Source organism: Mchenga conophoros, linkage group LG15 (genome assembly GCF_057382185.1).
Source record: "Mchenga conophoros isolate Kocher_MC1m ecotype Shallow Benthic linkage group LG15, M_conophoros_male_GT1.1, whole genome shotgun sequence".
NCBI classification, from domain to species: domain Eukaryota; kingdom Metazoa; phylum Chordata; class Actinopteri; order Cichliformes; family Cichlidae; genus Mchenga; species Mchenga conophoros.
The window spans coordinates 29,888,921-29,908,942 of record NC_140540.1 but is presented as its reverse complement, the minus strand read 5'-3'; the positions used below and the strand labels follow the sequence as shown (position 1 = coordinate 29,908,942).

The 20,022-nt window shown below is 41.2% G+C and overlaps 1 protein-coding gene across 3 annotated transcripts in view; it reads right to left on the bottom strand.

The window, feature by feature from the left end:
- The window catches only part of cnih3 (cornichon family AMPA receptor auxiliary protein 3), a 149,716-nt gene that overhangs the window by 19,540 nt on the left and 110,154 nt on the right, over positions 1 to 20,022 (bottom strand). The window contains exons 4-6 of one of the 3 annotated variants that reach the window (XM_085246883.1): positions 16,908 to 17,020; positions 9,745 to 9,888; positions 9,071 to 9,126 (exon numbers count right to left, since the gene is read on the bottom strand). In XM_085246883.1, coding sequence (XP_085103009.1) covers positions 9,099 to 9,126; positions 9,745 to 9,888; positions 16,908 to 17,020 — 285 coding nt within the window. In that variant the 3' untranslated portion in view covers positions 9,071 to 9,098. Of the gene's footprint in view, positions 1 to 9,070; positions 9,127 to 9,744; positions 9,893 to 16,907; positions 17,021 to 20,022 lie in introns of all 3 variants that reach the window. The other 2 variants (XM_085246881.1, XM_085246882.1) reach the window with 2 other exon arrangements.

Below are 20,022 nucleotides of genomic sequence, written 5' to 3'. Positions count from 1 at the left end.
ATGGCACACTTGTTCTTGGAGGCGACCTCAACCTTGGACTAAATGAAGACATGGATAGGCTCAATACAGCGGGAACTCAGCGTAATTGGCAGTCCACAAATATAATCAAACAGTATATGAGCGACTTTGGTCTTTGCGATGCATGGCGCTCCCTTCACCCCACCAGTAAGGAATATACTTTTTTCTCACATGTCCATCACTCCTACTCTCGTCTGGATTATTTTTTGGTCAGCAGCTCACTGCTGAACGACATTTCAGACACTGAGATTCATCCTATAGTTGTCAGCGATCATGGTCCTGTATCTTTAACACTAATGCACAAGAATAATACTACGCCAAGAAAAAACTGGAGATTTAATATATCACTACTTAAAGATGAAGACTTTATTAAATATTTAAAAAAAGAGTGTACTTCATATTTGGACTATAATGACACTCCCGAAACATCAGCTTCTGTTCTATGGGAAGCAGGGAAAGCTGTGATGAGAGGTAAAATAATTTCTTTCTCATCACATAAAAAGAAAAAAGAAAACAAAAATATTCAGGAATTAGAAAAAAACATCAAATCACTAGAAGAAGCCTACGCGTCCCGCCAAGATCAGGAAACATTGAACAAAATACGCAAAACAAAACTAGAATTAAATGAGATAATTGATAAAAAAACAAAATTCTTAGTACAAAGACTACGCCTACAAAATTATGAACATGGTAATAAATCCGGTCAATTTCTAGCAAACCAGCTAAAAATAAATAGAGAAAAAACAACTATATGTGCTGTTCAAGATTCATCTGGGAACACAATATATGATCCGATACAAATAAACAACATTTTCAGGGATTTCTATAAAACGTTGTATTCACCACAAATAAACCCATCTAAAAAAGAAATTGACCAGTTTTTGGACAACATAACTCTTCCAAAATTATTGGACACTCAAGCAATGGCACTGGATTCACCTCTGACACCAGGTGAACTCCAAGAAGCCCTGATAAGTATGCCCAATAATAAGGCTCCAGGTCCAGACGGCTTTCCTGCAGAATTCTACAAAGAATTCTGGTCGATTCTAGCACCAGTTTTCTACAGAACGTTGGTGGAAATTAAAGAAAAGGGCAGACTTCCATCAAATATGAATTCTACAACATTAATCTCCTGCTAAAACCAGGCAAAGACCCTGTATATCCCTCAAGCTATCGTCCAATATCCCTTATAAACGTAGACCTTAAAATAATCTGCAAAGCTCTCTCAAAGAGACTGGAGAAAATAACCCCCCTCTTAATTCATCCTGACCAAACTGGTTTCATAAAAGGTAGGCACTCATCAACAAATACACGTAGATTACTTAATTTGATAGACTACTCATACAGTAAAAACCTAGAAACTACAATATTCTCTTTAGACGCAGAAAAAGCATTCGACAGAGTTAACTGGAAATTTCTATTTGCAACTTTACACAAATTTGGTTTTGGATCCTCTTTCATAAACTGGTTAAAAATATTATATAATTCCCCAACAGCTTGTGTTAGAACAAATGACCAGACATCCTCCAGCTTCTGTCTCTTGAGGGGCACCAGGCAGGGATGCCCACTCTCCCCTTCACTGTTTGCAATTTTTATTGAACCACTAGCAGCAGCAATTAGACAGAATTCAGTAATTAAGGGCATAAAATGCAAGAACGTGGAACATAAAATCAGCCTTTATGCGGATGATGTGTTACTCTTTCTCCAAAATTCACAAACCAATATCTCTGGGGTGATTGAATTGATAAACTCTTTTGCAAGAATATCAGATTACTCAATTAACTGGTCAAAATCTACAGTTCTACTGATTAATTGCTCCCTCCATAATTCCTCTTCTACACCACTGCAATCGGGAAATATAAAATATTTAGGTATTAATGTTTCTCCCAAGCTTGCAGATCTAACTAAATTAAACCATATCCCACTTTTAAAGAAGGTAGAAGATGATCTGGCTAGATGGAAATGTCTACCCATATCACTCATGGGAAGGGTTGCCGCTATAAAAATGATGGTCTTACCAAAAATAAATTATTTATTCTCAATGATCCCAACTAAACCGCCACAAGATTGGTTCAGATCTCTAGATTCATGTATGTCCAAATTCCTTTGGAAAAATAAACCCCCACGTATAAGCTTAAAAACACTACAAAAGACCAAGGATAAAGGAGGACTAGAACTGCCTAACTTTCAGCACTACTTCTTAGCCAACAGGCTTCAGTTTATCTCAGGATGGCTAAAACATACCCTCTTAGATGAACCTTGGCTAGATGTAGAACAAGCACTTTGCAATAATCTAGAGATCTCAGACCTACCATTTATCAGCTCAAACATCCAACGACATGAATGCTTTAAAAGCATCAACATCAGTGCTTCTCTGACAGCATGGTGGGAGTTTCTAAAATTGACAGCGTCTTCATTAATCCCATGCAAACGTACACCTATCTGGAACAACCCTGACATATTACAAAACAATAATATGATAAACTTTTCAGATTGGAGTGGTAAAGGAATCAAATATTTAGAACATATACTAGAAGGAACAGAATTTATTTCATTTGACGGACTAGTTACACAATATGGGATCAACAAGAAAAGATTTTTAGAATATCAACAAATTAAATCCATAGTAAAAAAGAAATTTAAACCGGGTCAAGTTGAACTACAAACACCACCAAGTGTGGTTCAATTTCTTACTCTTAAAACCCCCAAATTACTATCCAAAATATACAGAATGCTTTCTAAAACAGATGAATCAATATCACTTCCTATTGCAATTGAGGCAGAGGCAGCCAGAAGGGGACAGGGGGGGGGGTAGCCTCCTCTGCACCCTGGTGACATACCCCTACTCCAAGGTCCTGCATGTGTGGGTGGTTGTGGTGGAGCGGGAAGAGGGAGGCAGCTGGAGATGGGGAGGGAAGGAAGGGAGCAATTTCCTAATGTTGTAAACCTGCTCAACATTTGGCAATAGACACCATTCTGATTCTGATTCTGATTCTGAAAATGGGAAGCGGATTTATCAGTTAACTTAGACCTAAACATTTGGTCTCAGATTTGCTTAAAAACCTTTAATCTAATTAGAAATCCCAGTCTTCAATTAATTCAATACAAAATATTACATAGAGTGCACTATACAGGTCATCGGATGTTCAAGATGGGCTTTACGTCTACCAACAACTGCTCACACTGCCAAACCAATTCACCGGACAATTATATCCACGCTCTTTGGTTCTGTCCACCAGTTCAGAAGTTTTGGCGCGAGATATGTGAAGACTTATCGAAGTGTCTGAAATGTAACATTCCAACTTCCCCTAGTGTGTTTGTTGGGCAGTTTAGATAATGTCACTTCAGAAAACAATATCGCCCATATGGTTTTCACTGCCCTATGCATAGCCAAGAAAACAGTCCTCATGAACTGGAAAAATAAAAATAATCTTAATTCTAACCAATATAGAAATTATCTATTAGATTACATTAGTCTTGATACAGCCTCTGCCACCACATCAGATCAATTGCTCTGGGCTCCTTTGATCAGCTCCATCACCTAGTGGGGGTGGGGGGTCATAGTCTGGTCCCGCCTTCACTGTTGTGATTGGTGTGGGGGTAGGGACATGCTTAGGGCGTCGGGGGGTTCCCCGGAGGCATCTACCTTGGGGGGCTCAACCCGGGGTAGCGGTCATGTCCCGTTAGGGGCTCTGTTGGCTCTCAGGTGACTGTTTCCTCGCGGCTGCGTACAGCGGGGCTAGGGGAGGGTCTGTGCTGACGGACGTGGGTTACTGACCTGGTAGCCTGGCTGCCCCTGGGTGGGTCCGGGATGGGCGTGAGGTTCTGGGGGCACTCCGTCTCTGGGCTGGGACCTGGACCGGGCCTCGGGGGCTTGGGTCCTGGTTGGTGTGTTGCCGGGGTTGTGGGCGGGTGGGTGCATGGGGGCCCAGCCCTGGAGCGGGGTGCCGCCGGTGCATCGAGCCACCTGGGGGGCTCTTCAACTGGTGGGGGAGATTGTCACATCTTGCAGGAGCTTTCCTCTCTTCAGGAGCTCCCTCTGCAGGAGGGGGAGATACAGGAGAGGTGGAGGAAGATCTCAGCCTGGGTGTTTATTGTCTTATGTAGTCTGGAAGATGAGTGGATGGTGGGGTGGGTGCAGTTTTCTCTGTGGTGGGGTTGGGAGGACTGTCCCGGGCTCTGTGGGGCCGGGAGGCGCTGCTGCACTGGGCCCCGGTCTGGATGGGCCTGGGCCCCCTTTCCCTGGCGGGTCACGGAGTATGGGGGTGCCTACTGGGGTCAGCGGGGGAGCTGGCCCCAGGGAAGGGTCACTTGCCCCTCCCTTCCTTCCCTCCCCATCTCCAGCTGCCTCCCTCTTCCCGCTCCACCACAACCACCCACACATGCAGGACCTTGGAGTAGGGGTATGTCACCAGGGTGCAGAGGAGGCTACCCCCCCCCCCCCGTCCCCTTCTGGCTGCCTCTGCCTCAATTTTATCCCGCAACTTAGACATTCACATTACTCACACTCTCATTACACATACATATAGGATCTTGGGGGTGGGCACGATACACGGAGTCCAAAGTACCATCAGGGTGTACACCCCACCCCTGGCATCGTTGCCCACCTCTCAATTTTAAATACACGTAGACATTGAGGGCTAGCAGGAGGGACCATGCGCTTACCTGCTGCTCTCTGGCAGGTAGCTCCATGCCCTCCTGGGTTTTAAATGCACCTTAGAACACACATGCATCAACACTACAATGAGCGGGTGGAGGGAGGTTTGGAGTCTTCTCTCACCCCCATTCTCTGCGACCTGCTGGAGCGGGGGGGCTAGGAGGAGGAGTTGGCCGTCCGACTGCGGTCTGGAGTGTGGGGCCTTCCTGCTGCTGCAGAGTCGGGGCGGTCTGCCTCCCCCCACCGTAGGGAAAAGGGTAACACCACCTGGGTCTGGGTGCAGTTCCCCCCTCCAGGGGCAAGGGCACCTAGACCCGGTTTGTAGAGTACGCTTGGGGAGTGTGATCGTGTGTACAACGTCTCTTTATGTCTGTCTCCACGTTGGTTGAGTGTGGAGTAAGTGCATATGAGAGCATGAGGGTGGAAATGGATGTTTGTATCTGTGTGTGCCTGTATGTCTGTGTCTATATGTCAGGTTGGGTGTCAGGCGCCACCTCTCTGGGGACATCTCAGGCCCTCCAAGGTATGGAGGCCTATCTCCCCCTACCACCACTTCCCCTGCCAGTGGCGGTCCCCCTCGGACATCGGTGCATTGGTGGTTCTTTGTGTCCGGGGGTGGGCGTCCAGGTACACACCGGCTCACTCCTTGGCGGCCGCTTATCGGGGCCTGGAGCCTGGGGCTCGCTCGGGCCACTTCGGAGGTGGGGTGCCCCCAGGTCACTCAGGCGCGGCTGGCTGCCGGCAGAGCTCACGGGTGCGTCACTGCAACTCCCCCTGGCTTCTGCTCCGCGGCTGCTGGGTGAGCCCTCATCTGGGACTCTCCTCAGCTCTTTCTGGGACAGTGGCGCAGCTGCCCCTCTGTTGGTCTTCCTTGGTCTCTTGTGTTCTGGGGGCCTCTGGATGTCTGGAGTTTTGATCTCCTCCATACCTGCTTCATGCCCTGAAGGACGGGACTGTGGCCCCCCCACACCCTCTAGCAGATTATTACATGAAGGAACCTTTTAAAAAACAAAAAACAAGCGCGTCCATGCTCACAGGTGTACACACGGGTGATCACACCCACAAACTACACCCTTTTTGGCTCCTACCTCAAAGCACACTGTGTTCTGTTGATCTTATGTGCTGCACAATAATGTTTAATATTTAGTATTTACTGTCATATTCCCATATATCATTGTGATGTTGTTTATTCTATTACTCTTGTTCTCTTCTGCTTGTTTTCTTTTTTCTTTCTCAGCAGGTGACCCAGGTGATTGATATATGCATTTTTTTTCCTCTGCCCGTTCTGTTGGTTTTTGTCTTTTGCCCTTCTCCCCCGTCCCTCTTCTCAGCTGTTTCTCTTTCCCTCTTTCTTTCTCCCCTTCTTTCCCCCAGTCAAGTCTGTCCCGTATTCAGTAAGTGAAAATAAAATAAACAATAAAAGGTGAATCAAATAGACCATTACGGCAAGGCTGGGATGGTCAATTTGGTAAAGTAAATCTGTTGGGCATCTTTCTTTGCCTTTAGACAACAATTCTGATGGCAAAAGAGCCAAACGGGACAGGCCAAAAAAAAAAAAAAAAAAAAAAAAAAAGTAGAATGGGTTTGGGGAGCAGTGGAGAAAGTAGGGTCGCGGAAACAGGTACAAGCTGCACAGATCTGGTTTCAGGCTGTTTCACTTTCAATTCAACCTCATGAATTCTTTATGCAGACCATCACTATAGTTATATAACAATAGAGTTTACTCTTTGAATTTGTTATTTTTAATCATTAAAACAAAGCTGAAGTGTGATTTCTGTTGCAAGGGCCATCCTTTCAACGGGCCACATTGACCTTCCAGTCATCAGCTTTAGCGCTACAGTACTACAAGTATGTAGCAAGAGCTCTAAATGGAAAAAAAATGAAGCTTTATTTGATAAAATTCAAACCTCACATAACAAGAAAAAAATTGCAAGATCAAAATAATATTATTGATGTTCTCATTATTGATGTCAGTTCAAGTTAATCCCCCGCTTAGTTTAAGACAGTGTTTCAACATGAGTTTTGCACTTTTTAGTTCATATTTGTGAAAATTTCTCAAGATTATGTATAGGCTTTGCAAATCCCAGCAAGACAATGGTAAACACAATACTGGGTCTATTACAACAGACGAGTCGGTTGCTGAACTAGCCTGCCTACAATCTAGGTTGTCAACCAGTTGAAAACATTTGGGGTATCATGATGTGAAAAATACAACAAAGAAGACACAGGGCTGTTGAGCAGCTAGAATATGATATTGGACCAGAATGAGACACAAGATTCTTCACCCAAAAGTCCAGCAGTCTTCTCAGTTGCCAGATATTTATGGCATTTGTTTAAAATGGTAAATGGTAAATGGCCTGTATTTATATAGCGCTTTACTAGTCCCTAAGGACCCCAAACCGCTTTACATATCCAGTCATCCACCCATTCACACACACATTCACACACTGAGAGTATGTCCTTTTTTTCTGGTAATTTTGAGATTCATAAGTCATAATGAGGAGATAAAACCTTCCTTGGATGGTTTTGTGTGTTGAAATCCTATTTTAAGTGGAAAAAATAAATTTTGTAACATTGTATAAGTCCTGCTTATAGAGTGTTACATGCCACTGTTAAGGCTGTTGACCAGTTAACACCAGCCCTTCTTTTTTGTAACTACAAAAGGGCTGAAAAAAGTCTCCGTTTCAGAATTGCTACTCATCTAATTGACAATGAATTTATGTTACACGCACTCACCTTGTAGGCATGAAGATGTGGAAACTTTATTAGCCTCAAGAATCCGTTGTTGTACTGGGGACTTAAACAAATTAATGTAATAGTTTCGTGAGGTTTTATTCTTTTGGTTGATGCATAATTTGTGCAATTTGATTTCTAATAAGCCAGTGCCATTCAAAATATAGTAACAGATTTCTCCCTCATACATTCCCTCTTAGGCTAGCCATTGGGAAAGGGGTAGCATTTTACCCAAATGCAACCGGATTGAACCTACTCAAATTTGGCTTGCTTTGCTTTCAGCAGAACTTCCTGATGCTGTAACAAACAAACTGTTTAATCCTTGGACCCTTGATCAAGAGTGTAGAAACAGGGAGGATCATAAAGGTCAGCAAGTCGCTACAGAAATCACACAAAAAATCTTGGGCGGAAAAGAGGCAAGGACAAATTCTCTTCAATATGTCTTTGGCTTTAGATTTGAAAGTGAATCCACCATCACCTTGTATTGTAGAATACCTGCTGCTGCTGCAGATCAGTCCAATATGAGCTAGAACAGGACAGGATGAAGTGAGATGAAAAAGCAAGATGATTAAACTTTAAGATGAACACTGTCTTTATAACAATAGGCACCTAATTCAGTTATTTTAAAAATGATGATACATTTTTGATAGCCAACCAATTTTGCTATAAATGTTTGTCCCTATACTGTAATATTATTTAATAAAGACAACCTCTGTTGGTTGAACCTTCCACACAAGTTACTCCATCTACTGACTGATGTAGGCTCTAGTATGAAAATGAATGGGATACATGTGAGCGTAACACATTAGCTCTTTTTCTTTTTCATGCCAGGAGGGAATGCATTACAATCCAACTGCCTTTGTGATCTTGGATATATTTTAAAACTGAAAAAATTTTGAGATTAGCTTTTTCTTATTGGATATAACTAGGTTCATGCCATGTGTCCTGCATTAGGGCAGGAAGGGCAAGAAGTGATATTTAATAATTTCTCCCAAATTAAGCCTGCATTGGCAAAATGCTGCACACGTCCTTAATCCAATTAATCACATGCCTGTGGTATACATTTACCCATTGGTCATGTATTGAAACTTTAAATAGACTGTGTTTAAATAGCTCAATGTGTTTGGAAATTTAAGGACAATAAGTATCGCCTCATATCTCTAAAATATGTTGAGTAATTGCAGCCATTCTCAAAAACAAACATCAGGATTTTGTGCGAGAGTCTAAGTTCAACACTCTCATGATGTTGCTTTTCTACCTGTGTGGTATTGCTGAGATAAACATTGCTGTTAGCAAAGTATTTATACCCCAAGCAGATACATAAATGGCATTTTTCAACAGGATGAGGACCTTACTGCAATGTTAAGTTGCGGCATTATCACACACATACAAGAGCAGCTCCATGTTAAAGTTGCAATCCTTCTTTAGTTGTCATCGAAAACCGTCTTCTGAGTTCTATAACTAGAACTGGAAAAATTTATGTAGTCTGGTCAAAATCATCAAATCCATATAACCACAACAGCCATTCACAGTCCAACATATCAAGATTGAGAAAAGGGCAAATACTGGGGTGGTCATATGGTCAAGATTTCTTCTCAACAATGCTGTTCTGCCTCAATATACTACCATAGAATGAAATATCAAAAAATATAAGGATTGTACCTTTAAGTGTTTCCACTGATAAGACCTATTAGAGGGATATTTCCAGGTTCCACACACTGCAGCACCCACATGACACATGGAACAAGAATCCGTGGTTAATAATAACAGCATCGTTAGACATGAACAAGAAAATTGATTTTAGCAGTAACATCAGGACATGGCAGACAAATTATACAACAATAGACATGTGAATATATCATCAATATTATCAATTATCTTGTTGCACACAAACAACATTTGAACCAGTATGTAGTAGTTTTACCCATCAGCTACACACAGCATTATTGTGGTGCTTGTCAGTGAAGTAAAGAATCAAATTCTCTTAACATCACATGCATTAGCAGTATTACTAGCCTGACATGGCAAACTGGACTTCACAAAGTCATATGAGTACAGGGAGTTGCATGTGATTGCTGGAGAAATGGTTACTTTATTCAGTGATTTGCACTCACATTGCTTCATCAGTTGGGAAATCAAACCAATGTTACATGACCTGCTGATGTTTAGTCTGGGCGGAAGTCAAACACCTCATCAACTGATCCTTTTCTCCCCAAGCTTTTTTAAAAAGTAGCTTCAGTTCAGTTTTACTGCTTATTTATGTGTTGTAATTAGATTAATGCAATCTATTTACATGTAATCCAATTATCTCCCCATACCACCTGCCCTGTGCTCACCAGTAGAGATAGTAGAAGAAGGAAAGGACGAAGAAGGACAGCTTGCACCAGGCCTCCTTCAGGCAGAACTTGAGTGTGTCGCCATTCATCACGGACGCTGGGTCGTACAGCAGCTCCTTAGTGTCCGTTGGGGAATGGAAGTACCTACCACAGAGGGCAAAGACCACACCACGGGTAGTTGACCCATTCCAGACCACGTGAGAAGGGGTGGGACATGTGGGAGAGATGATGGGTGGAAGTGGAGGAGAAGACAGCATGGAAAAAGATGGCATGATGAGTTTTGAGGTACACCATCATGCAGAAGACGTGGGTGAAATTGCAGTTGAATATGTTGATGGAAACAAATCTTTTGATAAACCTTTCCCCTTCATAGTGATTGCTCATGGTTTAACAATTAATTCTAGCTATGAAAAACCTGTCAAGCGTTTGGACTTTATCTGCCCTAATAGCAGCAAATGATACATTCTAGCTTGCTCACAACCTTTAAAAATCAAGGCATTTATCAAAAGGTACCTAAAAGATTAGAAACTAGTCGAGCATGATGGGTCAGAGTTATTTACTGGTCGCATTTTTTCTCTTTTTAATGCTGGAGTTAAATAATAAGATCCTCAAAGTAAAACACATTTATAAATGAGTTTATACAGCTAGCATCCAAAGTTTTTTGAAGAAAACATTAAGAGAATTTTAACAAATGTGCAAATTATCTACTGAGGAAGTCAAAACCACTACTGCTTCAAAAGTCATGTATTTTGCCATTTGGTAATTTTTAAACGACCTCAGAGTGAGCATTTCCAGTGTGATTCATATAGAAATAAAAGATGATTTTTTTTTATAGATATGGCAGAGCTGATACATGATAGTCCAGCACCTAATAATTCAATAAAGAATGCTAACTAGTGTTAATGCTAATAAGCTAGCTAGAAAACAATGATCTGCTATGACGTGATAGTTAACAACATTGACGAAAGCTTAAACGGATGTTCCTAATCACTCTACGCTGGGAAGAAATCTGACCTTGATTTACTATCTGTTATTAATAGTGTTTTTACATATTATTGTAGGAAAGCAGTGCTAGCTGTGAAAGGGAGGCAAGGTTTAGCAGCTACTTGACTCTGGAAATATCCCAGGAAATTTGACTTATCTTGCAGGAATTCCCATTTTCAACAAATGAGCAAAATATGACATCATATTTGAATAGATATCCAAATATATTTTCACCCAGGTCTGTTATGCACTTCTAAAAGTATCAGGGCTGGGGTTTTTCAACTCAGTTACTGTAGCTCATTAAGCTAACAACAAATTCAATAGCAGTAGATTAAATATATGGCAGCACGGTGGCCCGGTGGTTAGCACTGTTGCCGCACAGCAAGAAGGTCCTGAGTTCAATTCCAACATCAGGCCGGGGTCTTTCTGTGTGGAGTTTGCATGTTCTCCCCGTGTTTGCGTGGGTTCCCTCCGGGTACTCCGGCTTCCTCCCACCGTCCAAAGACATGCAGCTTGTGGGGATAGGTTAATTGGATAATCCAAATTGTCACTAGGTGTGAATGTGCGAATGAATGTGAGTGCGAATGGTTGTCTGTCCCTGTGTGTTAGCCCTGTGACAGACTGGCGACCTGTCCAGGGTGTACCCCGCCTCTCGCCCTATGACAGCTGGGATAGGCTTCAGCGCCCCCCGCGACCCTGAAAAGGATAAGCGGAAGCGAATGGATGGATGGATGGATGGATACATAGGTTGGTTTAAGATAGATTAAATATATAAACTTTAATATGAATTTTCCACTAATTTTTCCTTTCTTCAACTGAGACCTACTGACTGATTCACAAAATAAAGAGAAAATTCAACCCAACATCTACACATCCCAATGCTGTGCTTTTAACATAACCAATACTTGTGAACACTAACAGTTCTCTTCCTTAAAGCTATGTACAAAGAAGATGTGCAGTGTAATCAGAACACAAAACTTAGTGTGATAGGGGAATTGTAAGATGTTTCCTGGAGCTTTCCAGTGAGACCTACTTCAGGATGGCTGTTCAAATTATGACATGGAAAAAATATTCTATACAGGAAACGAGACACGAGTAAGGAATTGCTGCCTGTTGCTTTAAGGGAGAGCTATTACTGATGCACATTGTCGATGGGGTAATTTTCCCTTAAACGACACCAGAACTGATATAAATGCACAGCAATCTGTAACATGGAGTGCTGTGTAACAATGCACCAGACCAGTTGCAATAAGAGAGTTGGCTTCAGGTTATTTTTCTGTCTCCTGCTGTGTTTTGCAGGATTTAATGGGAAATGAAGTCCAACCAGGAAGCTGCCATCATTATGTGGCTCAAGAGTTGGGAGTTCGCCTTGTAATCGGAAGGATGCCAGTTCGAGCCCTGGCTTGGACAGTCTCGGTCGTTGTGTCCTTGGGCAAGACACTTCAGCCTTTGTCTACTGGTGGTGGTCAGAGGGCCCGGTGGCGCCAGTGTCCGGCAGCCTCGTCTCTGTCAGTGCGCTGGCTGTGGCTACAATGTAGCTTGCCATCACCTGTGTGTGAATGGGTGGATGACTGGATGTGTAAAGCGCTTTGGGGTCCTTAGGGACTAGAAAAGCGCTATACAAATACAGGCCATTTACCATTTAACTGGTATTTCTGCTTCGAACCAAAGCTAACAGATGGCTTATGTTCATACTTTATGGTAATCCATGTATATTTGCCATTTACAGCTCTGAGATGGTTGTACATTTAGGTGTCAAAATGAATTACATTGTAAATTCACATATTTACATATGTTTGCTGATATGTCATGCATATATGAAATATTCAACAATGCATTTGAAAATGAGCACCACACAAGGGTTCAGTAATGTCCCAACTATACATTACTGAGGATGAGGTGAACATGTCTGGGTAATCATTAAGAGTCTACTAAATAGCTAATTTACATACTAAAAATATCATTAATAATTGAATAATAAATGGAAGTCCCTCGAGTAAAGGTGACAGATGAGACATGAAAACATTTGAGACACACTTCTTCCTTTATGCTAGACATAGAGATGTTTGGTGTTAATAATTTTGTTCACACATAACAAACAGCACTCTCTCGCTTGCTCTCTAACTCACACACACAGACACACTCTTTGGGAAGGATTCAGCTGGCAAGCAAAGAATTTTAACAACAACACTACAGTGGCCAGGCTGTCTTGGAATTCCCTCTACAACTCCCTACATTGATATTATTGCATGCTAAACTAGTTTTTAAATAATCAAGAAAATATCCCTCACGAATGGACAAGTTGTCAGTTACATCACTGCAGGCTGTATGTAATTACGGTTGCTCTACCGAGGCCTTAATGTTCCTTGTAGCATATGTAGATCTACTTTTGTACTGTGACTTTAACATCCAAAGGATAATTTGAAAAGTAGACAGGCAGTCCTACAGATTATTTCAACTAAGTTACAAGAATTCTGACATTTGAAGATTATTTGTTACAAAATTAAACCTTCTCCAGTTATTTCTTTTCTCTCTACAGACTCAGTCCAAGATCCTAGCTAAATACTTTACGCTTTCTGGGGGTTAAATTGCAAATGTTGAAAATTTGTAATTCTCCAACCACGTGACTAGAATAAGATCCAAGATTTTAGAATTTAGATAGACTAATTAGGTTTTGTGAGAATCTCAAAAGAAACTTGAAACTAACTGACATGAAAGTTAACCATGACATGGTTAACTGTTCCAAGCCATCTTTAAGTATTGGTAAATAGCTTACTATCAGCTGTTTTTATGAGAAATCTCATTACAGTAGTTATTAATACATTCACTCCCCCATCCACAGCCTACTGTCCTCTCGCCATCCCTCACTCTCCTCTGAATCACCCTGTCAATAATTGATCTTTCACCCATCACTCACTCACTTTCTCTGTTCTACTTCCTGCCAATCCCTACTTTCTCCCCATCTTCCTTTCCCTGTCTACTCATCTTTCAGCTCACACATCAGTAGCTGGTGGGCATCTGCAAACTCTGCAGTTAATGAGATAGCAAAATGTTTTCTCTTCTTTCCTCCTTTCTTCTGTAACGTCAACCAGCTGAGCACACGAGCTTGAACCAATGATGCTGCCAGCAGTCCATTTCTATCCCACTAACCAGCGGGAGGACCAGCAACAAAAATGACAACAGATAAGAGGGAGCAGCAAAGGAAACATGAAAATCACTGAGTGGTGACTCATCTTTTAGACTCTGCATTTAAGAGTCTTGAAAAGCAAAGAAAAATGTACTTGCAACAAATATGGATTTGCTTATACAAAACCGATGTCCTCAAAAATATGGTCAATTATGCTTAGGCAATATCATGGTATCACGGTATAACATGATTTTTCATTTCTGACTATTAAACTCTGTTCAGGTGATGAAGTGAGGGTTCTGAAGTGTGCTGCAAAAAGCAGTATTTAACCATGGACTAAAATAGAAAGAAAATAGAAAATCTGAACGTAGCAAGCATTATGTTATCCACTAATTTGTGAAGTCCCATACTAGCCATCTCTAAAAATTTGTGACGGTCACTAGCCAATCAGCATACCTTGGTTTACCCTCCTTTCTTACACTCACAATTACCCTTAAAAATCATGCTGTTTTATCAATGACTTAAACTAGCAACTGAGTCGATAAAATCATCAGGAGAGTGTTTAATGTGGTCCAAGAAAAAGGGAGCACAAAGCCGTTTTTTGGCCACAAATCTCAGGCCAGAAATAGCCCCAGTGCAAGTTGGAGGTCATTGCGCAACGAAACCAACATAACCATCTCATCGATAAAGCACAGATATGACCACTGTGATTACTGAACCAGACTCCTTTCACTCATTTTCTGTGTTTAGAAGTTCCATACACAGAAATTATGAATAGAATTAGTGACAGAGAGCAGTCCAATTTCCAGCAGTCCAACTTATTGCTGGCAATACAGCTATAGCTCTGGCCATGGTTGAACAGGGATCGGCTAGCCTGTAGCCATACTCCTGTGACTCCCTCAGGACACCATGGGGGACACAGTTTTATGCATTCTCCACAAAACACATATAAACTGGTTAGGCAAACTCCCAAGCACCCTGAAATATCCTACACAGGATTAAGAACTGGTGCAGTGTTTAATGACCAGCATGCATTGTTCTTCCAGAATTGCTGGTTCAACTAACAGATGGACTCTCCTCACCTGTACCCTAGCATAGACTTTCCCAGTCAAGCTGAGAAGTATGATACACTTAAAGTTGAAACATGCTCTCCAATCCCCCTTCTTGAAGAGGGGAACCACCACCTCAGTCTGCCAATCCAGAGGCACCATCCACACAGTGTTGCAGAGGGGTGTCCGCCCTGACAGTTCACAACATCCAGAGCCTTGGGAAACTCAGGGTTAATCTCATTCACCTTAGGAGTTCATCCACCAAGGAGTTGATTAACTGCATCAGTGACTTCACCTCCAGTGAAGGGTGAATCAGCTTCTTCGTCTCCACACTCTGCTTCCACTACGAAGGAGTGCCAGCGGGATTGAAGAGATGCTCAAGTATTTCTTCAATCATTTGACTATGTTCTTGAGGTTGAGGTTAGCAGAGTCCCATTCCTACTGTATACAGTGTGGATAGGGAGCTCCTTCCCCTTCCCTGAGCTAGTGCCTAACTGGAGTTTTTGCCTTGAGCTGCACTCTGGAATCACATAAGTTGCCATGCTCAACAGGACCACTTCTCCAGCTTGACAGCTCTCTTCACCTCCAGTATCCACCATCTGGAGATTACAGCCAAAACATGGAGCATAACATACAGCCTCAAGTCACCTCTGCAATAGAGGTGCTGAAGATGGTCCATTCAGACTCAACGTACCAAGCTTCTGTCAGAATGCTTTCAAAGTTCTATCAGAGGTGGGAGTTGAAGATCCTGCAGACCGGGGCCAGCACATCCTCACTATTCACATCTGGATGTGTCAGTCCTGTCCAGTATTCTCCCCTGCAGCTGACACCTCTGCTCCTCTCTTCACTCACGTGTCTAGAACATACGCGTGAAGATCTGATAATACAATTACAAACTCGATCATTAACCTTAAGCTTAGGTTCTCCTGGTGCCACGTGCACTTATGAATACTCTTATTTTTGAATGTGGCGTTCATTATAGACAAACTGTGATTACCACAAAAGTCAAACAACAGAACACGATTTGGTTTCAGATCATTGTTAACTGTTTGACTGTTGTTTAAGATTTTTGGGGTATGGGGTTGTGGTTCAAGGTAGTTTTAACTGTGTGGTCAAGGCCACATCTACTTGCTATCATTCCTTACCATAATAATAAGAGGTAAGTTTACTTTTAATTTTTCTTGGATAAATGTATTCGTAATGTGAATTTGCATGGCATTTATTCGGCTCTGGTAGGATGAACTGGCGCTCTGTACTGAGCTGTTAATAAGCAGTCAGGTTTTGAAAACCCTGTATATGTATTTTTTTAATATCCCTGGTGACCATTAAAGCTAAGTTATAGATTTTATGACATTCGTTAGATAGGAGATTTAAAACTGCCCAAACGCTTCACAAAGACATCTACAGAGAAGTACTTTGAGTACATCCAGACAGAAAAAAGGGTTGTAGAATTAAAGTGGTAAACTATAAGACTTCTTCTTAAGCAATGGTTGAAAATTGTGCATTAACATAAAAGAGGTTTATAGCATTAAGTAGCATTTTTATTCATGTTGTATTGCCACTATTGCGCAATACAATTATCATTTATTTTGTTCTCTTTAAAGGCTCGGTATAAGTAGTTTACAGAGAAATTTTGCTCAAATGACAGAAAAAGTACATCTGTTGGTTACTGTTTCCATCTCAGGATTTATACATATATTGTGCAGTAGTAAGTATTTATAACAGCAGGATAAGGGATTCACTTCAAATAGTGCTGAAATAAAACATTAATGTCTGGCTACATACTGTATATTGTATATGTTAGGTGAAAAATTCATTGCTTGAGTCTCTTGCTAACAGATTTTCTTATAAATAAAATAAAATATCTGAATCATAAGCCTCATCTTTTAATGCAAATGTCTTTGGGTCAAAACAACCTTAGCCAATAAGATGCCATCTGAAAAATCAGGGCAAAGTGTACACATTCACACAGATACACACGGGACGATGGATTGGATAGTTACCTCCACGTGTTGTAGAAGAGCAGGGGAATGTTGAGGCCCACAGTCAGCCACTCCTGAGCACACAGGAACATGATGCAGAACAACACATGGATGGAGTACTCTGGCAGCACCAGCTACAGGACAGAGAGAAATAGGAGAAAAATCGATTGCTAAAGTTAAAGACCTTTTCAGCAGGCTTATGTCTCCTTGTTGCATTATTTGGCACCATTGTTATCAGATATTGGGTGAGTGGCATTTGCTTTAAGACAAGGACTGAGTGATAGTCCAGAACTATATTTAATTAAACACAATGGCAGTTGGTGAGCAGATGCCACATTATCATTTTAATTCCCAACAGTGCAGGAAAACACTTCATTGTTAGCATTTAAACCCTAACCCAACATATATTTACCCATTAAAAATCTGCTTATATGCAATTCCCCCAATTCATAATACGGAGAGCTTTGCGTCATAATGGTTATTTCATAGTGATGGCAGAGCTTCGTTGTTATTGTTATTGTCATAATTGTTAAATATTGAAATACATATAAATTTCCTTTTAAATATTAACATGTCAAAGTATCTTTATTTATCCTTTGCTTTTTGTGGTTCAGTTACTTAAGTTACTTTAGGTCAAACTAAACAGATATATATTTGCCTGCCAAAGGAGTTGGCGTGCAATCAGCATGGCTAAAATTGCTTGTCATGCAAATCCCTGTGAACACCTGAATACCCAGTATTTTTGTCCACTGAAATCAGTGGCAGCTTTTTACCACTTTACGAAATATAATTCACAAAGAAAGCCACTTCACTTTTCATGTATATTTAACAGCATACAGGGCGATGAATTCAAAACCGCCTGGCCTTGAACATTGCTCAGTACGCTGCCATAAAGAGGCAGTGTTCAGGATGCATTATTCAGACTGCTACACGTTTCCTAATAAAGGAGAAACACATTTCCATTGAATAGCTCTTTAAGTGCAGGAGACCAGAAATATGCTGCTAAGACAAAACCTAAATATATCGATTCGAGTTCACACATTGGGAAGGGATGCTCCACACAATGCACAACGCACATGCCAATGCAGCATTCATGTTGTACATTGACAACAACACAGACACACACACGCTCCGCTCCCACCTGGGATAACAACATATTAAAATACAAAGAGTGACACTGAGCTGAACAGCAGCCCTCTTGTTCAAATCCTTAATTCATGTTGGTTGACAGCACAGATGACAGTATAAACACAATCCATCAGCGCAGAAGACACGCAGGAAAACTAAGCACTTAAAACTTTTTTCCTGTTCTCTCAATGTTTAAAAGGATTCTAATGTACCTAAAGGCCTTGTTTAATGGTGTGACACTGGTCGCAAAATTGTAAAACAAGAGTAAACTCAGACGAACAAATGTATAAAATATATTATGTGTAATTCTGAATACTCTCAAAGGTATTTAAATGTTTTTTTGTGCGTACAAATGTGTAAATATCTGGGCAAACAGGAATTTGACCACAAGAGGAAAACTACAGGTAACATCAGGAGGGCGTTCTACATGCTGGAAGATTTGTTTGGGATCAAACTTAAGAAAGAGCTCTCTTTCTGGAGAAGGTTGGCAACTAAGTATAAAACTCAGATTTTTCTACTGGGGGAATCCCACTAGAAACCAGTAGCCATGATAGTGTGAACAAGTCTTTTCTTTGGTCTGTTTGTTTTTAATTTCTTTTTCTTACTAGAACACCCTGTTGGCTGCTAAAGTGGCGACATTCTTAAAAAACTGCACAAAAATTGTTTCAGGTGACAACACACATTTAGTTGACCTTCTAACGTCTACAGCTGGAAAAAAAAAACAGCAACCAGGCACTGCAGCATCTGTTTACATTCTTACAAATGGGCATTCAGACAAACAAAAGAGTTAAATCAAATGGTCTGATCACAAACTACTTCGTCAAGGTCAGCTGAGGAGTCAGCTATATTTGTATGAACAGCTGTTTAGGAATTTGTCATCCTAATAAACTACTATTTTTTTTATTGTGTACTGTCACATCCAACTTGGTGACCACATAGTATAGTGGTTTACCCATTTGCATTACAAATAAAAGGTAGTTGGTTCAATTCCAACCAGAGACAGAAATCCCCTCTGGGCCAATGTCAGAAAGGGAAGCAATGACAACTCTGTAGAGCTTCCTGCTGTGATGGTAGCTTCTGCTTTTTCACAATCATAAGTGCATAGAGCTTACTACTGAGATTGCCATTACTGCAACCACATACATGAATCTGTTACAGATTTATAATTTATTTCATGGCTCAGAATGGAAATGCAGAAAAATAACGAGAAATGCAAATAGCGATAATTATTAAACCCATTATAAAGTGTTGGCAACTCTGCTGTGATTAATTTGAATTCAGTGAATGTGTTCACAATACAGAAAGAGTTTGTTTGTATGCCTCAGTGAGGATTATGAACTACACACTGACCCATATCACAGAGGGAGTTTTTCCTTCCCTGTGTCGCCGAAGTGCTTGCTCACTCTCTGTATATATATTATTGTAGGGTCTACCATACAATATAAAGTGCCTGGAGGCGACTGAGGTTGTGATTCAGTGCTGTTTAAATAAAACTGAATTGAATTGAAAAAAAAAAAATCAAGACTATTGCCACCATTTTTGTGTTCGCTATGCACTCAAGGGTTGAGTTTTGTTTAGAATTAGGGTTCAGATATAGAGTTGTGATGGTTAACATTAGGGTACGCTTGAGAACACATTATTCATCAGCCATCGGATGTCTTCACATACACATATAAAAAAAATGTGTGTGTTGGAGCATATGCAATCAAATTACATGCTAATGGGTATCAAACTATATCTTTCTGAAGCTCTGTGTGTCTGTGTATGTGTTGACTGAAAACCCATCTGGGACTGCCTGGCAGGGACTGGAGATCTGTTTCTCTAGCTGTGGAGCCCAGGGGCCACCCTTACAACCATCTGATCCATTGTTTGTCAGTCTTCACATGGGGCTCTAGATTTTACCCCCATGTGAACACTTTGTAGAGCTTCCTCCACACCGAGCAGAGAGCACTCATGACATTTGTACTATGACACTTAATGGATACACAAATGCACGAACATGTTTATT